General features: G+C 37.1%; 1 protein-coding gene across 11 annotated transcripts in view; it reads left to right on the forward strand.

The window, feature by feature from the left end:
* The window catches only part of QKI (QKI, KH domain containing RNA binding), a 147,758-nt gene that overhangs the window by 117,712 nt on the left and 13,778 nt on the right, over positions 1–16,268 (forward strand). For all 11 annotated transcript variants that reach the window (XR_001520275.3, XM_033512643.1, XM_033512645.1 and 8 more), the window contains exon 5: positions 14,829–14,916. Coding sequence is in view for 10 of the 11 variants with exons in the window: in XM_033512643.1 (XP_033368534.1) it covers positions 14,829–14,916 (88 nt within the window). In the remaining variant the exon portion in view is untranslated. The remainder of the gene's footprint in view (positions 1–14,828; positions 14,917–16,268) is intronic.

Here is a 16,268-nt window from a genome sequence, read left to right on the forward strand (position 1 = left end):
ACTCCCGAATGAAGCCACAGGCTGATTAATTTGTGGTGGATATAATAAAATACCACCTACCAGATTTTCTGTGAGCTGATTTTATTTTCTAAGTGCTAGAAAAGTAACTCACAGATATTCTGGGGGTTTTGGGAGAGGTAAATCACCTTCTTGAATGTCTCACCCAGCAGAGAGCATAGAGGAAGTTTCAGGGATATGCACAGAGAAAAGGTGGGAATACCATAATGAGGAAGAAGTGGGAAGCTATGCAGAGTGCTTGTTCTCTTGCTTAATTTGTTATATTTTGAGGGTTCTTGGCTCCTGCTGGTCCAGGAATCCAGAGAATCAAAGAAATGTGCATGCTGCTAGACCAGTAGGGATAGCAGCTGTTTCTTCTCTGGGCACTCCCTCTTTTCTAATAACCTCTCTTGCAAGTATTTTTATCCAGGCTCCATTTAATTCTGCTTCTGCTGGAGCATTGTTACTTTTGCCTTTGATCTTTAGATTCCAACAATCTGTTTTCTTCTCTAATTTTTTCACTTACTAAATTGTAAAACTTTTGAGAGCAGGTTGTTTGCATGTGTATTGCAGGTATCTGAACTCCAGGTCAGAAGTGTTTATATACTGTTATGGTAAATTTAACATTGTATGCAGATACATGAAAACAAAATACATAATCTAAGTCATACAATTCTTGGCTAAAGAAAATCTGCATCTCTCACTTGGGGTAGTTCTGTAGAAGATTGTAATGCACAAAAAGGAAAAAAAAATATCAATAAGGAATTTTTTTAGAGTAGTCACACTATCAAACCAAGCATTATTTTCAGTTTCTTAACATGGAGCTTTATAAGTTCTGGATGCACTATTTAACTGCTACTGATTTCAGGTTGCTGGTATGAGGTATAAGAATTGCAAATTTAGGATGATGATGTTTTTAGAGGTTTGAAATTGGGTTTTTTCAGTGCTTTTAGAACATGTAGTGCAAGTACCAAAGGGTTTCAAAGATCTCTGCAAAATATTAATGTGTGTACTTAGAATAGTGGTAAATAGTTAAGACTGTAGCTATTGCTCCTGATGAGCAAATCTATAAATGGAGGAATTCACTTCTTACAGTTGAAGGTAACCTAGAGGAGTGTGATGAGTACAGTTGGTTAAGAGAAGCTGTAAGAGTATTTCTCCACTGGAGGTTGGTACCAAGAGAGAAAAAGAAAGAAAGGAGAATGATTGTAAGTAAAGAAACAGGCAAAAAAAACATTAAAAAAAGAATTGTAAGAGAATGCAGAATAAGAAAAACTAAATGGAATATTTTAATATGAAAAAACCCCAAAATTTCATTGTCAGGTGGTGGTTTCCAGTTAGAAAAGAAGATTAAACTGCTGGGCTTCAGAATTAGCAAGACTAAGACTCCTGATTCCACATGGAACTGAGACAGTTGGCACACTGAAGTGTCAGATCCTGTCAGTCTCTCCTCCCTCACTGGTGAATCTGCAGCGAGCTCTTTGAGTTTTGTAATCTGGCAGAAAAATATACAGGTTTAAAAAAAAAAAAATAAAGTGTTGCCAGATGAGCAGGTTGGCATGATTCAGTCCTGGATGCAGTGGTAGATACAGGAGAGCAGCAGTGAGGAAAGAGTAGGACTGTGACCACCACTAGCTAAATTGGCTTAAAGTACCACAGGAGTGCCAGTTGAGAGGCTTTTTACATCTTGAAAAATAATTTTTGACTCCTTTGACAGCAATGTAAAACCTCAGCCTAATCATCCTGAACTAATTTGTAGCCTGGGAAAAAGTCTTAAGGATGGCATTTTAATTTTTTAACATTCTGGAGTTGACTGTTGTATTTGCTAGGTAAACTTGTCTGAACTTGTTTCCTCTGAAATTATTCTCCCTAAGTTTTCTGTCTGATTGATTCCCATTCCATCCTCTGTTTTTCAAACTCTTAGTTTTCTGAACTCAATCATGCACAGATGCACAGCAACTTACTTTTACACATTCTGGAAACAAATTTCCATTAATTTATCCGTTCATTTGAATCGCTTCAGAGTTACATGCCTTGCTTTTCACACCTTTTGTACCTTTGTTATCCTTATTTCCCTTGGCTTAAGGAAAAGAACTTTATTTGCCTCTTCCCATTAATGCTGAGTAAATAAATATTCTTCAGTTACTCCGAGTGTCCAAAAATTTGTATCAATTTTTAGGTCTACTTCTTAATTTTTCAGCCTGTAACTGAATGCTTAAAATACACTTTTTCTGGTTTTGGATAATTTTTTTTTTGCTATGTATTAATTTCTACACACATTAAGGGTGGTTTTTACTGCAAAGTGCTATGTATAAGAATATAGTCCATAAAATTAGAGACTGTGTGAATTTAGGTATTATTTTGAAATATTCATGAGATTCTGAGGCTCAGGAGATTAAGAGGCACTAAGGTGATTTGTCTTGTAGTAGAAAATGTATTTTAAGCTGCTTTTGCTTATGGTTGTGCACCTTGTCTACTACAATACAAAAGTATAATTCTACAGTCTCTGAAAGACAATTCTACATATTTCTAACATCTAAGTTTAAATTTGTTTTTCCTAAAAATTGGATTAGAAGAATAAATGTTTAGAGAACCCAGAGTGTCTTAACAATATTCAAACAGAAAGATGTGAAGAATCGAGTCAGAAATCTAGAAATGGGACAGTGTTAGTTGTTTAACAGGACTCCAGGATAATTCAGAAAACAGGTGGAAATCTCATATCAATACAATACCGAGAGCGAAGAGCCAGGCACTGCTAGGGAACATGTAGGAAGAAATTAAGTTTTCACTGGAACAGTTTGGTGTTATTAGGTTGGATTAATATTTTTAATGCCAACATTGCTTGTTCTCTGCAAAGGTCCTTACAGCATGCATCTGGCATTTAAGGTTAATTAGAAGCTACAGGGGAGATGCTACATAATAGAAATATTGCAGGACTGTTCTCTCAGGAATGGTTTCCTGAGCATGACATGGCAGCATTGATCTAGGATGGCTCAGTGGCTGCAGTTTGTTTCAGCCACAGTTCAGGTACCCAGCTACTTAGAAAATGGAAAAGGAAAACCATTAAATGAAGTTTTGGTGCAATATCTGATCTGGAGTCTGTAGCAAGCTGTTCAGATGGAATACTATAAAACATGTAGTGATCAGCAACAAAGAGAAGCACAGAGTCTTTAATATTTCTGTCCCAATATACCCTTTAACTTACAGTGAAATTTGATCAAATTTATATACTGTGAGTCCTGCTAAGTGGTTACTTTAGTGTCTGTGTCTGCTGAGAAGGCAGATTTTTAAATTAGTGTGTAGAACAGCAGGGAAGAAGGTTCAAATTAATTATTTAAGATTGGCCTGATGCATACTTCTCTCATTCTAGGACAGAAGATTACACTTAAAGAACTTAATAGATAAGATTACAGTTAACTTATCATATAGGCTCAATTCTTATATAGAAAACAAATTATAATTACTTGATTCTAGTACTGTAGGATTTTAGGAAAAAAAAGAGATGAAAAAATTCTGGTCAGTAATTTCTACGGGGATTTTTCAGACAGGCTAAACAGTCCTTTATTTTGGCAAGTCTCTAGTCAGGTACCTCATGATCCCAGTACCTTCTGGACAGAAGATATTTGCTATACCATGGTCTTATTTCTATATGTGAGCTGTCATAACCTATACTTGCTTGCGAGAGAGTTCTCAAACATGGCCCACATACAAAACTGGTAGAGTTTGTTATTTATGCATAGGATCTGAATAGTCTTGGGGGCAGGGGGGAAAAAATGTGTAGGTTTCACTGCAGATTCCAGAAAACACTTTTTATAAAAACAGTTGTTTTATTTGGTGGGGAAGGGAAGAGAAGCAGGAGGAGGGTGTTGGTTTGGTGTGGTTGTTATTCTTTGGGGTTTTTCATTTGGTTGTTTTGTCTTTTTTAAGTAAGAAGTTTTAGGAAAGTTCTCTAACTATGTTACAAAAATAGATTGTTGAAATACAAATTCCTTCTGCAAACTGGTGGATAACAGAAAGGTATTTTAATTGCAGTTTGGTACTTTTTTTTCAGAATGTAAGGGGCATTTTTTTAAAGCACTAGGAACACTTTCAAAGTTAAATTTTTATTACTGCTGGTGTCCTCTGTTTTCAGTAATAAGTATTTGTAACCTGGTCTTAAAAACTAGCAGAACAAAATCTCATATACAAAGTAGAATATAATAAGAAACTGACTTCATATTAATACATTATGAAAAATAGGTGGTTCTTATTTGTCAAAATCTGGATGGGAAATACTGATCTTAAGGTACGTGATGAATTCCCAAAGCCCAAAAGGTGAATATCATCAAACGTGGAGTTGGTTTAATTTTCTTTGACACCTACTTCAGCTTCAGGTTCCATTTTTTTTTTCCCTCCCCCCGAGAACTATGATGAATAATTAAAATAGGACTTGTGTATGTTTGAATTATTCTGGGTGATTACACTGGAAAATTACGTGACTACATTTAAAAAAAAAGTCAAATTATCATCACTTCTGTTATTCTGGAGTGGGTACAAGAAACTGAAGTACGTTGCACGATTTTTATGATTTACTGAGAATCTACTGATCTTTTGTAACTGAAGTTGCTAAGATTGCTAAGATTAAAGGAATGGATGAAAAAATTTAAATCTGTTGCATGTGTATTTTTACATAATATTTGCAGATGTCAGAGGTATTTTGGTGAATTGAGACTATCTTAAGCTTTCAAAAATGTTTTCAATGCTAAATTTGTTATGTAGAAACAAAATAATGATACAAACATATAGGCGGAACTTCCATGCATTCCCTGAGCTCCTAAGTGACAGCACGAATAAATTTTGCGGGCTGTCAGGAGTCAAAAAGCTGCCTTTTGTCAGTTTGTGATCAAGCCTGTGCTTTGGTGCCGGATGCTCTAAAGTGAGGGACACCTCCCAGCACATCACAGCACGCACACCTGTGGCTGCCGTGCGTGGCTCAGGCTCCTTGGGCAGCCTGCAGCAGCCAGAATGGCTCTGCCTTCTCTCCTGGAAGCAGGGAAGGTCGCTCGCCATCCAGCCACCTCGGTAGCCACAGGTCAGGACAGTGTCTGAAGGAGGGGAGGGAACGCGGTGAGTGGGTCTGGTGTGGCTCCCTGGGGAAGAGGTGCTCCTCAAAGGGCCTTTGTGCCCGTCCCTGCCAGGCAGCGCCGGTTCCTGCTCCTGTCTGTGGAAAACAAGGGTTGGCTGGTCTCTGAAAGCTGAAAAGAAGGCTCAGTAAATAGCAGAGAAAGCCCTTTCCCTAGCAACACGCTGCCTCGAGCAGCCCGAGCCTTCGAACGGAAGGTCGTATGATTGACATATTTGTCCCCTAAAGAGAATGCACACAATTAGTTTTTTCACTTCTCTCTATTTTTAAGCTGTGTGAAAGTGGGTTTTAGCAGCCATGCAAGAGGAGACTGGCCAGTTGGAATACTGTCACCCCCTTCTTCTGGACTTCATCAGCTCTGAGAGTTCAAGAGCTGGAGAGGCATCTGTGGTGTTTATGGAAGAGCTCATTTTGATTTTTAAACAGCATTTAAGCATTGGTATTAGAGTACCAGTAAAGTGCACATGAGACACACATGTGGTGTTAGATTCAACACAGCTAGGGGCTGCTTGTAGACAAGTAAGCAGTTGGAAGTAATCCCGACCTTTTAGTACTCATTTACTTTTTATCAGTTGTTGAAAATTACTGCAAGTCTGTGCCGAGTGTGTATCTCCTTTTAAACTTCCAATTTTCTGTTTCGTTAGTTGGATTAGAAATGTAAAACTTAAATTGGTTGAATTTTTTGGCATCTTAGGTTTAATACAATACTGTTTCTCTAGATGGTAGCTTTATATAAAGTTCTGAACGAAACAGTCTTTACTTGCCTCGACCTTAGAGATTGTGTGTGTGCAGAAAACAGTAATTTTGAAACTAAAACCATTTATGCAAGTATTTTACAAAAGGACATGTAGGTGAAATGCAGAAACAAATTTTAATACCACATTTAGCTGTCATGATTTCTCGTGAAAATACAGGTAGAGCAGTAAGTGTGAGAGTTGAAGAAGCTATTGGAAGGCCACTGCTCTCTGAATACTATCATTTTAAAACTGGAAAAGCCTAAACATTCGTGGGTTTAGTCCACATTGTAATAAAGTAGTTCATTTTAATTAGGCAGTATTACATTTTCGGGACATCTCATGCTGAATATAAAAATGTCTTAGAAGTTGCTGCTGCAGCTTGAATTCCCATGTGGAAGTGTGCAGCCCTGAACCCTGTGTTTAATGAAACACATGAGAGAAGATACACTTGAAAGACATGCACTAATTCACAGCAGCAGTCTTTGTGCTCTCTGTCACCAGCAGTTAGTTTTCTTCTGTTTCTCTGAGAGAGACTCCTCACGTTCTTTCTTGGTTACTAAATTTGATATGAAATGTTGTTTTTCATGCCTTTTTTTTTTTTCCTTAATTATTTCTGGGAGGGAACAGATTCAAAACATACTGGACATGTTTTCCATATGAAAACATGCAGTCATATCTCAGTGCCATTTTGAAAATGAAAGACTTTGTTTATGTATTAAACCATTATCATAGCTGGAAAGAAAACTATGTAGCATTGGGATCTCTTGAGTTTTCAACAAAAGACCGGTTTTGAAACCCTTAAATGGGGTTCTCCAAGTCTCCAGTCCCATCTTGTCCCCCATGTCCCCACCCACTCCCAATATTTTGAGTTAGGTGAATTTCCAGTTTGGGGGAATTTACAGCTATTTGGAGTGTATAAACTCAAACTTTGAATAGAGACCACCTAGGATGACAGAGGGAAAATAAACGTTGCAGGTCAGGCCTCACTTAACTGTAAATATTTTAATTAATCATTCCGTAGTTATATTTCTAACAACTGTGTCTAATTTGTACCTGTTAGGACAGCCACCTTGATCACAGGTCATTTTGTAGCATATGTTAGTTAAATTGTTTTTATTATTTACTTAAAACTCAGGATGGGTTAATGAATTTGTCCTGAGAAAAGTGGAATGTGTCAACACTGAGTGTTCTGGCACTGTTCAGTCTGTTCCAAAGGCTACAGCTGGAATAAAGACCTGCATAATATAGGTTGTGTTTGCATTCTGCTCTCTTCAGATTCCTAGGATGCTCCTGGAGCTCAGGATGTGGCTGGTAGAGCCATATGTGGGAAATTTGTACGAGGGGCTTGCCTGATACACTATCTCATTCAGTGTGCTTGTAGTTTAACTGCTGTTTTCAGAACTGAACTAGCCAGTGAGGAGGAATTTTGGATATCCAGCATTCCAAAACTAGAAATACCAAAAGTAAAGTGTTCGGCTCTGAAAGTTTTTAAGCTGGGTTTGCACATTGCTAAAAATAAGTCTAACGCTGTAGATTGCATAGATGGCTTTAGATTGATAGGTATTTCGTTTGAATCTTAACACAAATATCAGCAGATGTCTATTCTAGCAAATAAATCTGAATGCATCTCAGTATTATTTTTCCTTTTAAAAACATTTTAGAATGTACTGTGATTTTTATTTGCCTTTAGAATTTTTTGGGGTTTAGTGTGTATACGTGTGTCATAAAAGATACATTCCTGCTATGGAGCTTTATGTATTGCTGAAGTTGTCCAGTGTGGTGTATAGAGATTCTTGTCACTGATTTTATTAAAAACATTAAAACAGACATACAAGGAAAATAGAAATGATAATTTAAAAAAAAAAAAAAGAAAAAAGCAAAGCAAAAAGCAAGTTATGAAATTAAGTATTGTTCAGAGTCTGATTTAACCTATCCAGGTAACTTCTTTTTTTTTAATCTTCAAACCCCAAAACCCTGTGATTTAAATATGAGCCTATCACATCTGTCCTAAAGAAATGTTGACCTGTTCAGGTCAAGCAAAATTCTCCCACCCCAGTGTGCTACCAGTTAGCATCTAGTGAGTGTATAGGGTGAAACAAACTTGTAAGTTCCACTGGTGCTGTATTTCATTCTGGCTTGTAAAATACGCTGTGTGCCGATTTCCTGTACCTTATCTGTATTTTTTTTGTGCACAAATGGAAAGTGGAGGAGGGAGGGCATCAGGACTCTCAGAAGTATTGCTGGTAAGCCAAGTATCATGATTAAACAGGGATGTGTCAGATAAGGTGATGGGAAGTGTAAAAAGATAGGCTGCCTTTTCCCCCTAGTGTATCTTTAACATTATGACCAATGAATTTGTCAAGTGAAACAGCACAAGTCTTCTTTGCATATCATTTGAACTGAGAGCTTGCTTTGAAGAAGATAAGCAGACTGTGTTGCCCAGAAAAAATAATGATGCTAATTTATCTTTGCCTGTCCTCATAGCCATAGCAGTGTGTGTCAGTGTTGTAAAGGAAATAGAGAAATAACTGAGCTATAGTTTTACCACCTGTTCAGTGCCACAGGATTGTTGATGACATACAGGACTCTGAGAAATATAGCTGGTCTGGAAATGTTTGTCATAAAAGTATTTGGGAAAGTTTCTTTCCTCTAATATAAGAATAGCTGCAAAACTGTGACAGAAAAGACCTCTTTGACCAATTCTTCTCAGAACAAACAAAGCTATGGTGTAGGATTTCTGCTCCATCACCCTCAGAAGTGTATAATCAAGGATGAGAAAGTCTGTTACATTTGTTTACTAGCAACTTCTAACTATCAATATTTACATTCTGGGCATGGGAAACTTGAAGGTCTCTGCCAGATTTTTTGAGGGAAAGGGAGGATGAGATGTTTTCTTTAATACTGAATAATGGAGTAATTTACCAGAACTAAAAGCCTTTACAGAAGCAAAATCTAATCTCTTGCAGGAGGTAATTGTTTAGTAGTTGAGGTACTCCCATTCAGAGTCTTATAAAAAAGCTCTTTTCTTTGTCTTTTACATCTAGTTACCTGTCATCTTGTCTAGGATTTTGTTGCTATAGATACATCACTTTCAACAACTTAGATATGAAAAAAAAAAGACCTTCCAAACATGGATTTTAAGCGTATATACTTCGGCATCAAAATTCCAATGTAGTAGTATATTTTAGTAGTAGTAGTATATTTGTAAAATATACTTTGTAGTATATTTTACAATATATTAATGCCTGAGATACGGGTTTTTGTGGTGTGTTTTTGTTTTGTTTTTTTTTTTTTTTTAATACATGAAGGTCTAGGAATTTGTAGTATGTCTGTAAAGTTTTTTTTGTTTATAAATTATGAATGGAAGGTTTTTGTTCCTGAATGGAGACATTCATGTGTAAAGGCTGTTTGACTGGTGCATGGTATGTTAGGAATACTTACTGATCTACAAGTGAATTGCAATGGAAGATTTTTCTTTGTCAGGGAGATAAAAGCATTCTAGAGCCCGAGAGTCCAGCCAGTGTCACAGTGCAAGCCTCCAAGCTGCAGCTGTTGGGCTGTGGAGCAGCTGGGGACTGCAAGAAGGCAGGGTGACAGACCCCTGAGGCACTGCCTCCTGGATGAGTAGGATAAGATCAATGACAGTAAAATATTTCAGTGGTGATACTACGTTTTACCAAAACTGCTATTAAATTAGTAAATAGTAGATGGCTTATACTGTGCAGCTAGGCAGTCTAAAGAATAATTAAGGTCTTCATATTTAATGTGTTAATTTCCAGGTGGTAGAAAAGTTATGCTTATTTTATGTGGCAATTTTAAATTACTTTCCTATTTGAGGAAGAGTGTTAAGTATTTATTCTTGTTCGTTAGTAGAGTGTTTTTCCATAACTGCCAATTCCTCTGTCCTTCTCCTTGGAGTAATGTAAAATTTATTGCTTTACCTGCATTCTGAAAAATATGGTGTGTTCTTAGAAGAATTCTCTACTTGAAACAAATGTGTAGAAGGGTGCATGGAGTTGGACAAAATGTTAGGTAGCTGTAAGAGTTCTCTCCAAGGGTGGCAGGAGAGCTGCTGCTGAGAGCTGCTGTTGAACCAGCAGTGCTGTGGAGCAGGCAGGGAGGCAGCTCTGCAGGAGAGGTTGCTGAGGTGCTTGGGAGGCAAGTGCTCTTTGGTGCTGTCACACTGCTGAGGCCCCTGGTCATTTTTTCCATGAGCCTGGTGGGACAGGCCTGTTGCAGTTGGCAGGGGAAGCTGGTTTTTGGCCTTTGTGTTCCTGGCTGACGCGTCCGTCGTTTTGCTTCACCATTTTCTGAGGCTCTGAGCCTGAAAGGACAGCCCTGGAACAGCTTATAAAGAGCTGGTCCCCAACGCCAGACTTTGTTGTATTTTGTGCAAAATAATAAAAACTGTCTGCTGCCTTTCCTAGGTCTGGGCTCACTTCAGTTCATGAGAATTCAGCTGAAGTACAGGGATGTAACAGGATTGCAAAAATGTCATCCAAAATGCATGACATTTGGAAGCTGGACTGTCAGTGAAACTGACTAACATCACCTAAATAAGAGGATCTATTTGTTATGAATGTAGGGAGAAAAAAAAAAGTGTATCTGTTATATTTTCTAAAGCAGTTACTTTAAAAGAAAATGGAGCATTGTATGGGGAAAGCACCTATGTTTGTAGAGATATGCTGAAAGCCTTCCCTTCCAGCCCTAGTAATAATGAAAATCAGAGAACATTTTGAGACTCATGTAAGGCTCAAGAAGCTCTGTCAGATAAGGAATCCTAGCTATGACACAAGTGAGTGGGATTGTTTGGTTTCTGTATTACCTGAGCTGCAGTGATGTTCCTTTTGGGCCTGGCAGCAGTATGGCAGGGGAGCATGGCCACTGGCTGTCTCCACAGGTCTAGCTTACGGATATCTGCTCTACCCTAAACACTGCTACATGATCCTGCTTTTAAATAGTTCTTTCTTTCCTTCTCTGCCGTAATTTGTTACAGGCTTCTCAGAGCTGACAGAATCTAACAGTCCACCTTTCACCTCTGAAAACTGTTGTCATCTGCTGAAGTCCTTCATTGACAGTGCACAATGAAGGCATTTACCTTTAAAGTCTGCATGCCTGTCTGTCTTCCACCTGGATAACAAATGTATCTAGTGTATGTATGTTTTGTGTATAAATAAGAAGATAAACTGTATGATACTCCTCAGGGTACACTGTGTGCACATGAGAATCAGAGGCATTTCAGTGCAATAAAGGATTTTCTGATGATTTTGGAATATCTGAGATTGAAGTATAGCTTGGCAATTGATAATGAAAAGAATTCATTGAAGTGTTTCATCTAATCTCCCCATTTCATGACATGAAACAAGCTCTTACTAATAGTACTTATCTAATAAACTGCACTCTTTTTCTGTGAAACTCTGTATTGTCCAAAGTAGGGGAGACAGTTGTGGTTTTAACTGGGCATCTGTATGGTCAGCACTGTTTGTGTAGTTTGAAATTGTGTGTTTTTTTAGGAAGTGTTTCCCAGAGACTTCATGTGGGTGGCACTTGTTGTGTTTTGAGCCTTGCATCTATTAATCATACACTGATAAAGACTAGAAAGCAAGTTATTTAAAATGATAGTCCTCACTGGCATTTGGTCTCCTTTAGGTCTATTTATTGCTAGCTCGGGTAGAGTTGAGCTACTGTGAGGAGTTGAAGGCTGTGTGTTCACAGAAGAGCACAGAGTGGTGTCTGTGCAGAGTTGGCTTTGTTAGGATTTACTGCTTCTATCTCTTCTGTATTTGTATTCATTGAGCATTTGCAAGTAGTTGCTTACATTTAAAGAATTACATTTCAAGATACCATTTAAGGCTTTTTTTTTTTTTTTTTTTAATCTGCACACTATATTGTACATGATAAATACAAGGAAAGCACTGGAGATTTAAGAGGATGATAGGTTTGAGTCAATCACTTGAGCTTCAACTTAGTAATGCAAATCTGGTTTTAAGTGACCTTATTGATGTTTGCTCAAAGTAGCTTCCTTTTGGTACAAATGACTGAGCTTTGTTGCAGCGATTGTACAGGTAATGTACTGTCCCTTTAGGGATTGCCTTTGTATCCCTGATGCAACCTCTTTTTGCTTTAACAGAGAGCGCCTGCAGGAATGCCTAGAGCTAAGATAGATCTCCTGTGCCTCATTTGATCATCTGTCAGCAAAGAAGCCAGAGGATAGGGCAGGGAAAAACGTGTGCCCCTTGCTCTGACGCAGCCCATGGAAACTTGAAGGGTTGGCTCTTGGTGAAGGGTGTTCAAGTGGAGAGCTTGGTACCAGAGAGTGAGGGACACCACAGTGTGTCCCAAAGGTGACTTCACCATGAGGAGAGGTGGCTGTGCCAAGTGTAGGGTGCGAGGGGCGGGCATTGTGCAACAAACAGTGCCATCTCCTGGGAGGAGCCGGAAAGATGACCTTGTGGTCAGCGCTAAGACACCTGGTTTTTAAAGTGGTGGGGTTGGTTTTCCCTTGGGGCTGGGTGGGGGTTTTTGTATCTAATCAATGCTTTAAAAATTAAAGCACCAGAAGTCGAAAGTCAGTGTTAATGTCTGGAAATGCAAGTTCACATCTTGCGTCTCTGATTTTTTTTTGCTAATACAGTTTTTAATGGAAAAAATTAAGCTGTATTTTAGGTTTTGTTTAAAAGAAGAAAAGTTTATCAACTACTAGAGAGTAGTCTAGAGAAGTAAATCTTAAAAATAAGAGTTAAGGACTTGGTCTTCTTTGTTTGATTAAGTCCACTGTTATTTCCATAAACATACTTCATAAAGCCAAGTAATTGCAACATCTTTTCTAATAGAAAGCAGTAGTGAGCTATAGGAAAATGTTAAAGTAAGAATGATTACTTGGACTCGTATCTCCTTTTCTTGACCATGTCATAAGAGTAAAAATATTTTCCATCTTAAAATTATTATCCTATAAATAGTTATATTGGGAAATATTCACTGTGGTGCAAAATCTGGGATTAGGGTTACTAAAATTATCCTAGCAAGTGGAGTGTAATATTCAGCATTTACTGAAAGTCATTAATGGTGCAGATCAATCACCTGACAGTTTTATTTGGAGGAACTGAGCAATTTTAGTAACATTAATGGAACTATATGGGAGATGCAGCTGACATTGTGAGGTTTTCTTGTTACACACTTCCAAATAAATACATGAATGCAAACAAAAAGCAAATAACAAAGTACAACTTACAAGGCGGGGGAAGAGACTAATCAATGTGCTAAAAAAAATCTTTATTGCTAAAATAATTTTGATGAGGTATATCCAGAATGGTGAGAATTTGTGAGCTCCGGATAGAGAAATAGATTTGGAATTGGTTTTATTGTGTCATGATTGCTTAGGTAATTTACCGGCAAAGATGCAATTTAAAAATAGTTTATTAAAAAAAGATGATAAAATTATTTTGCATGTAAATTATAAATCTGTTCTGTGTCATGTTAAGATTGCTTGAATTGGCACATTTTGTATTCCAAAGGGTCTATGGGACTGTGGTGTCTGACATTTCTGGATGGTACAGTACTTAACTGTACAATGAATTTCTAGTTAGGATGGTAATTGAATGTGTATTTCCTTTTTCAGTATTAGTGCCAGCTTTCCCTGTCATACAGTATTTAACATATAATGAAAAGGTCTAACTTTCAGTATATTCTGAATGTTTACCGTGTGATAATCTTGGTGTTTATGCAAGTCCTCAGTATTACAGTTGTGACTTTCAATTTCTGACATTTGAAAGGAATTCAGTGTTGACTCATCTGACTATGTTGATTTTGAGTTGCTGATAAAAATCAGCTGGTAAAGGTTCCCTTTGCAAGGGGCCATGACCCTTGAGCATACCACACAATAAGTACTGTATTTGCTTAGATGAAATTTGTAAACTATTTTTGTCTTGGACTTTAGTAAATTACTAAAGTTTTAATTACATAGTTTGGGAGTAAAGTATGTATAACAAGCTCATTAACTTGGAAAATACTGTTCCAAATACCTGGAAAATACTGTGTGATTAGATAAGTAAAAATGTAAGAAATCCAGTTTAGCAGAGGAAGAATGCATTGCGCTCACAGAAAAGCTGCCCTTCTATGCATCTGACTTAGGAATCTCAGCAGTGGCATTCCATACAGGAGGCAAGGAGGTAACCTAACATTAAAGCAGACCATCCCTCTTGGATTTCCTATATTATAATCCCGTTTTCTGCTTGATAGAGTATACACTAAACAAATGGTAGTATTTTTGGAAAGACAGACGAGAAAATCTCTGGTCTTAAAAATGAAATTATATTGTTAGAAATGTTTTCATTATTAACTGAAAAAGTGAGCATTTTTCTACTGAACACTATTTAATATTTATGCAACCTGAATGATACCAATGGAGTAGGTAACTTCAGGGGGAAGTAGTTTTTATTGAAGCAAAACCAAGAGTAATATATGCTGTGTAAATAGTAGTTATATCCTCATCAGAATACATCTAAGTATGCCAGAATTAGGAATTCAGCCTCAGGGCAGTTGTCAATATCCTGTCTGGAAAGCAAAGATTGTTGTTTATTTTTTTGTTTGCCTCACCCCCCCAGTCGTCAGTATCGACTACAGTGGAGCAAATTACAATAAATTGCAGTGCTTAGTATTTGTGATGTCTAATCTTCCTCTGGCCCAATAATTTCTCCCAAACACAACTTACATTTCAGCCTTAATTTTTATAATTTACTTAATGAACCTTTTCCAAAACTCTTCTAAGATATTTGTCAACGAGACTTAATGATAGTCAACAGGCAATTTCCACTTAATTTTATGGAAAAATTGACAAAGCTCGCTGCTTTTGTGACAAATGGTAAGCAGGTACTTTGCTTGGTTAGAACTTGAAAATTTTATTCTAGGTCACTTAGATCTTGTGCACTAGTGAGTTCATAATCCTGACTTCCTTCCCATTTTTTCATATGCAGGCAGAAGGAGAAGACAGCCTTAAAAAGATGCAGCTGATGGAGCTTGCAATTCTGAATGGCACCTACAGAGATGCCAACATCAAATCACGTAAGCATGTCATGAGCTCAAGGGTCAATGCCATAGAAGTGTGTGCAGGTTTTGAATCTTAAAGCTACCTTTGGAAAATGTACAGTGGCAATTTATTTGGAGAATGGAAGGCAGTAAGAGCCCAACAAAACTGTAGGTAGCTGTCGCAAAAGATTTTGGGGGATAAGTTATGTCATTTTGCGGGGTTTCTTAATCTTGTTTCTTGTCCCCGTTACTTTTTTAACAGTATTTATGGGTTGGAATATTTACAAATATCTATTATAAAAAACCTCAACCCTCTAGCCAGATTTTTCTATTTTAAGTTCCTTTTTTCCTTAAAGCATATAAAGGACAGTAGACTCCTTTTCATTTTTTAGAGATGTAATTTTAAAATGTTACAGATGCTCAGGATACTGTGAATACATTTTTCTGTATTATATTCCTTCCTTTCATCTTGCTTGCATGTGTACCCCCAATGTTGTGTTTTACCAACAATTCATCAACTGATTTCACAGCTGAGTTCACACGGATCAGTGATGTAATGAGCCGTTTTTACAATTACTTCCATTACATTTGTGTGAAAATGCTTTTGCAAACGCATGTGTGCACAAGTTTACACTTGAAAATTAATTATATGCACCTACTAATGAAAGCATATACCTATTATGTGTGATACAAATTATTTTCTTCAGTTGAAAACCTAATTTCTCCTCCTGAAAATACAGTTGCTGATGCTGTTCAAAAGTACATTTTTTGCTGTAGCTGTGATACAGATGTCAAATGTAAGCACAGATAAATCAGTCTTTTCACCAAGGACCTACTGATATTTGCAAATTTGTTTCTCCACACAGTCCCCATTTCAATGTTGAATATGTTTAAAGGTTGAAATGCAGTTAGGTCAAATTGAGAGTGCTTACACCAGTGTAATTATTCTGATTTGAAAAGAGACATAAGCAAGGGCTTTTACCACTACAATGGTAATAGTAAATCTTTAAGCCCTAATGAACACTATGATATTTAAAGCTAGATGAGTTTTAACTATATGGTAGTCTCTAAATTATTGCAAATTTATGAGTAAAATAGCTTTCAGAATAGCTTAAATTGATGGAAACTTTTGCACAGGAATTTTTTTTATTAATTTGAGGAATTTCTTTGTCTGGTCTGTTCCCATTGGTGTGGTTATCAGTGTAAGTGGGAAGATGGAAATCTTTATTCATTTTCTGACTAGAGATTGCCACGCTGATATGTATTATTTGATAACACAATTTCAGTCTTTGTTTTTTGATTTTCCTGGAAATTGGAAGATGTAGAAGCTGTACTGGTTTATTTCTCTTTAGGAAAGGAAGTAAAAATATTTGTTTAAAAAACTAAAA

Source organism: Parus major, chromosome 3, assembly GCF_001522545.3.
Source record: "Parus major isolate Abel chromosome 3, Parus_major1.1, whole genome shotgun sequence".
Lineage (NCBI taxonomy): Eukaryota > Metazoa > Chordata > Aves > Passeriformes > Paridae > Parus > Parus major.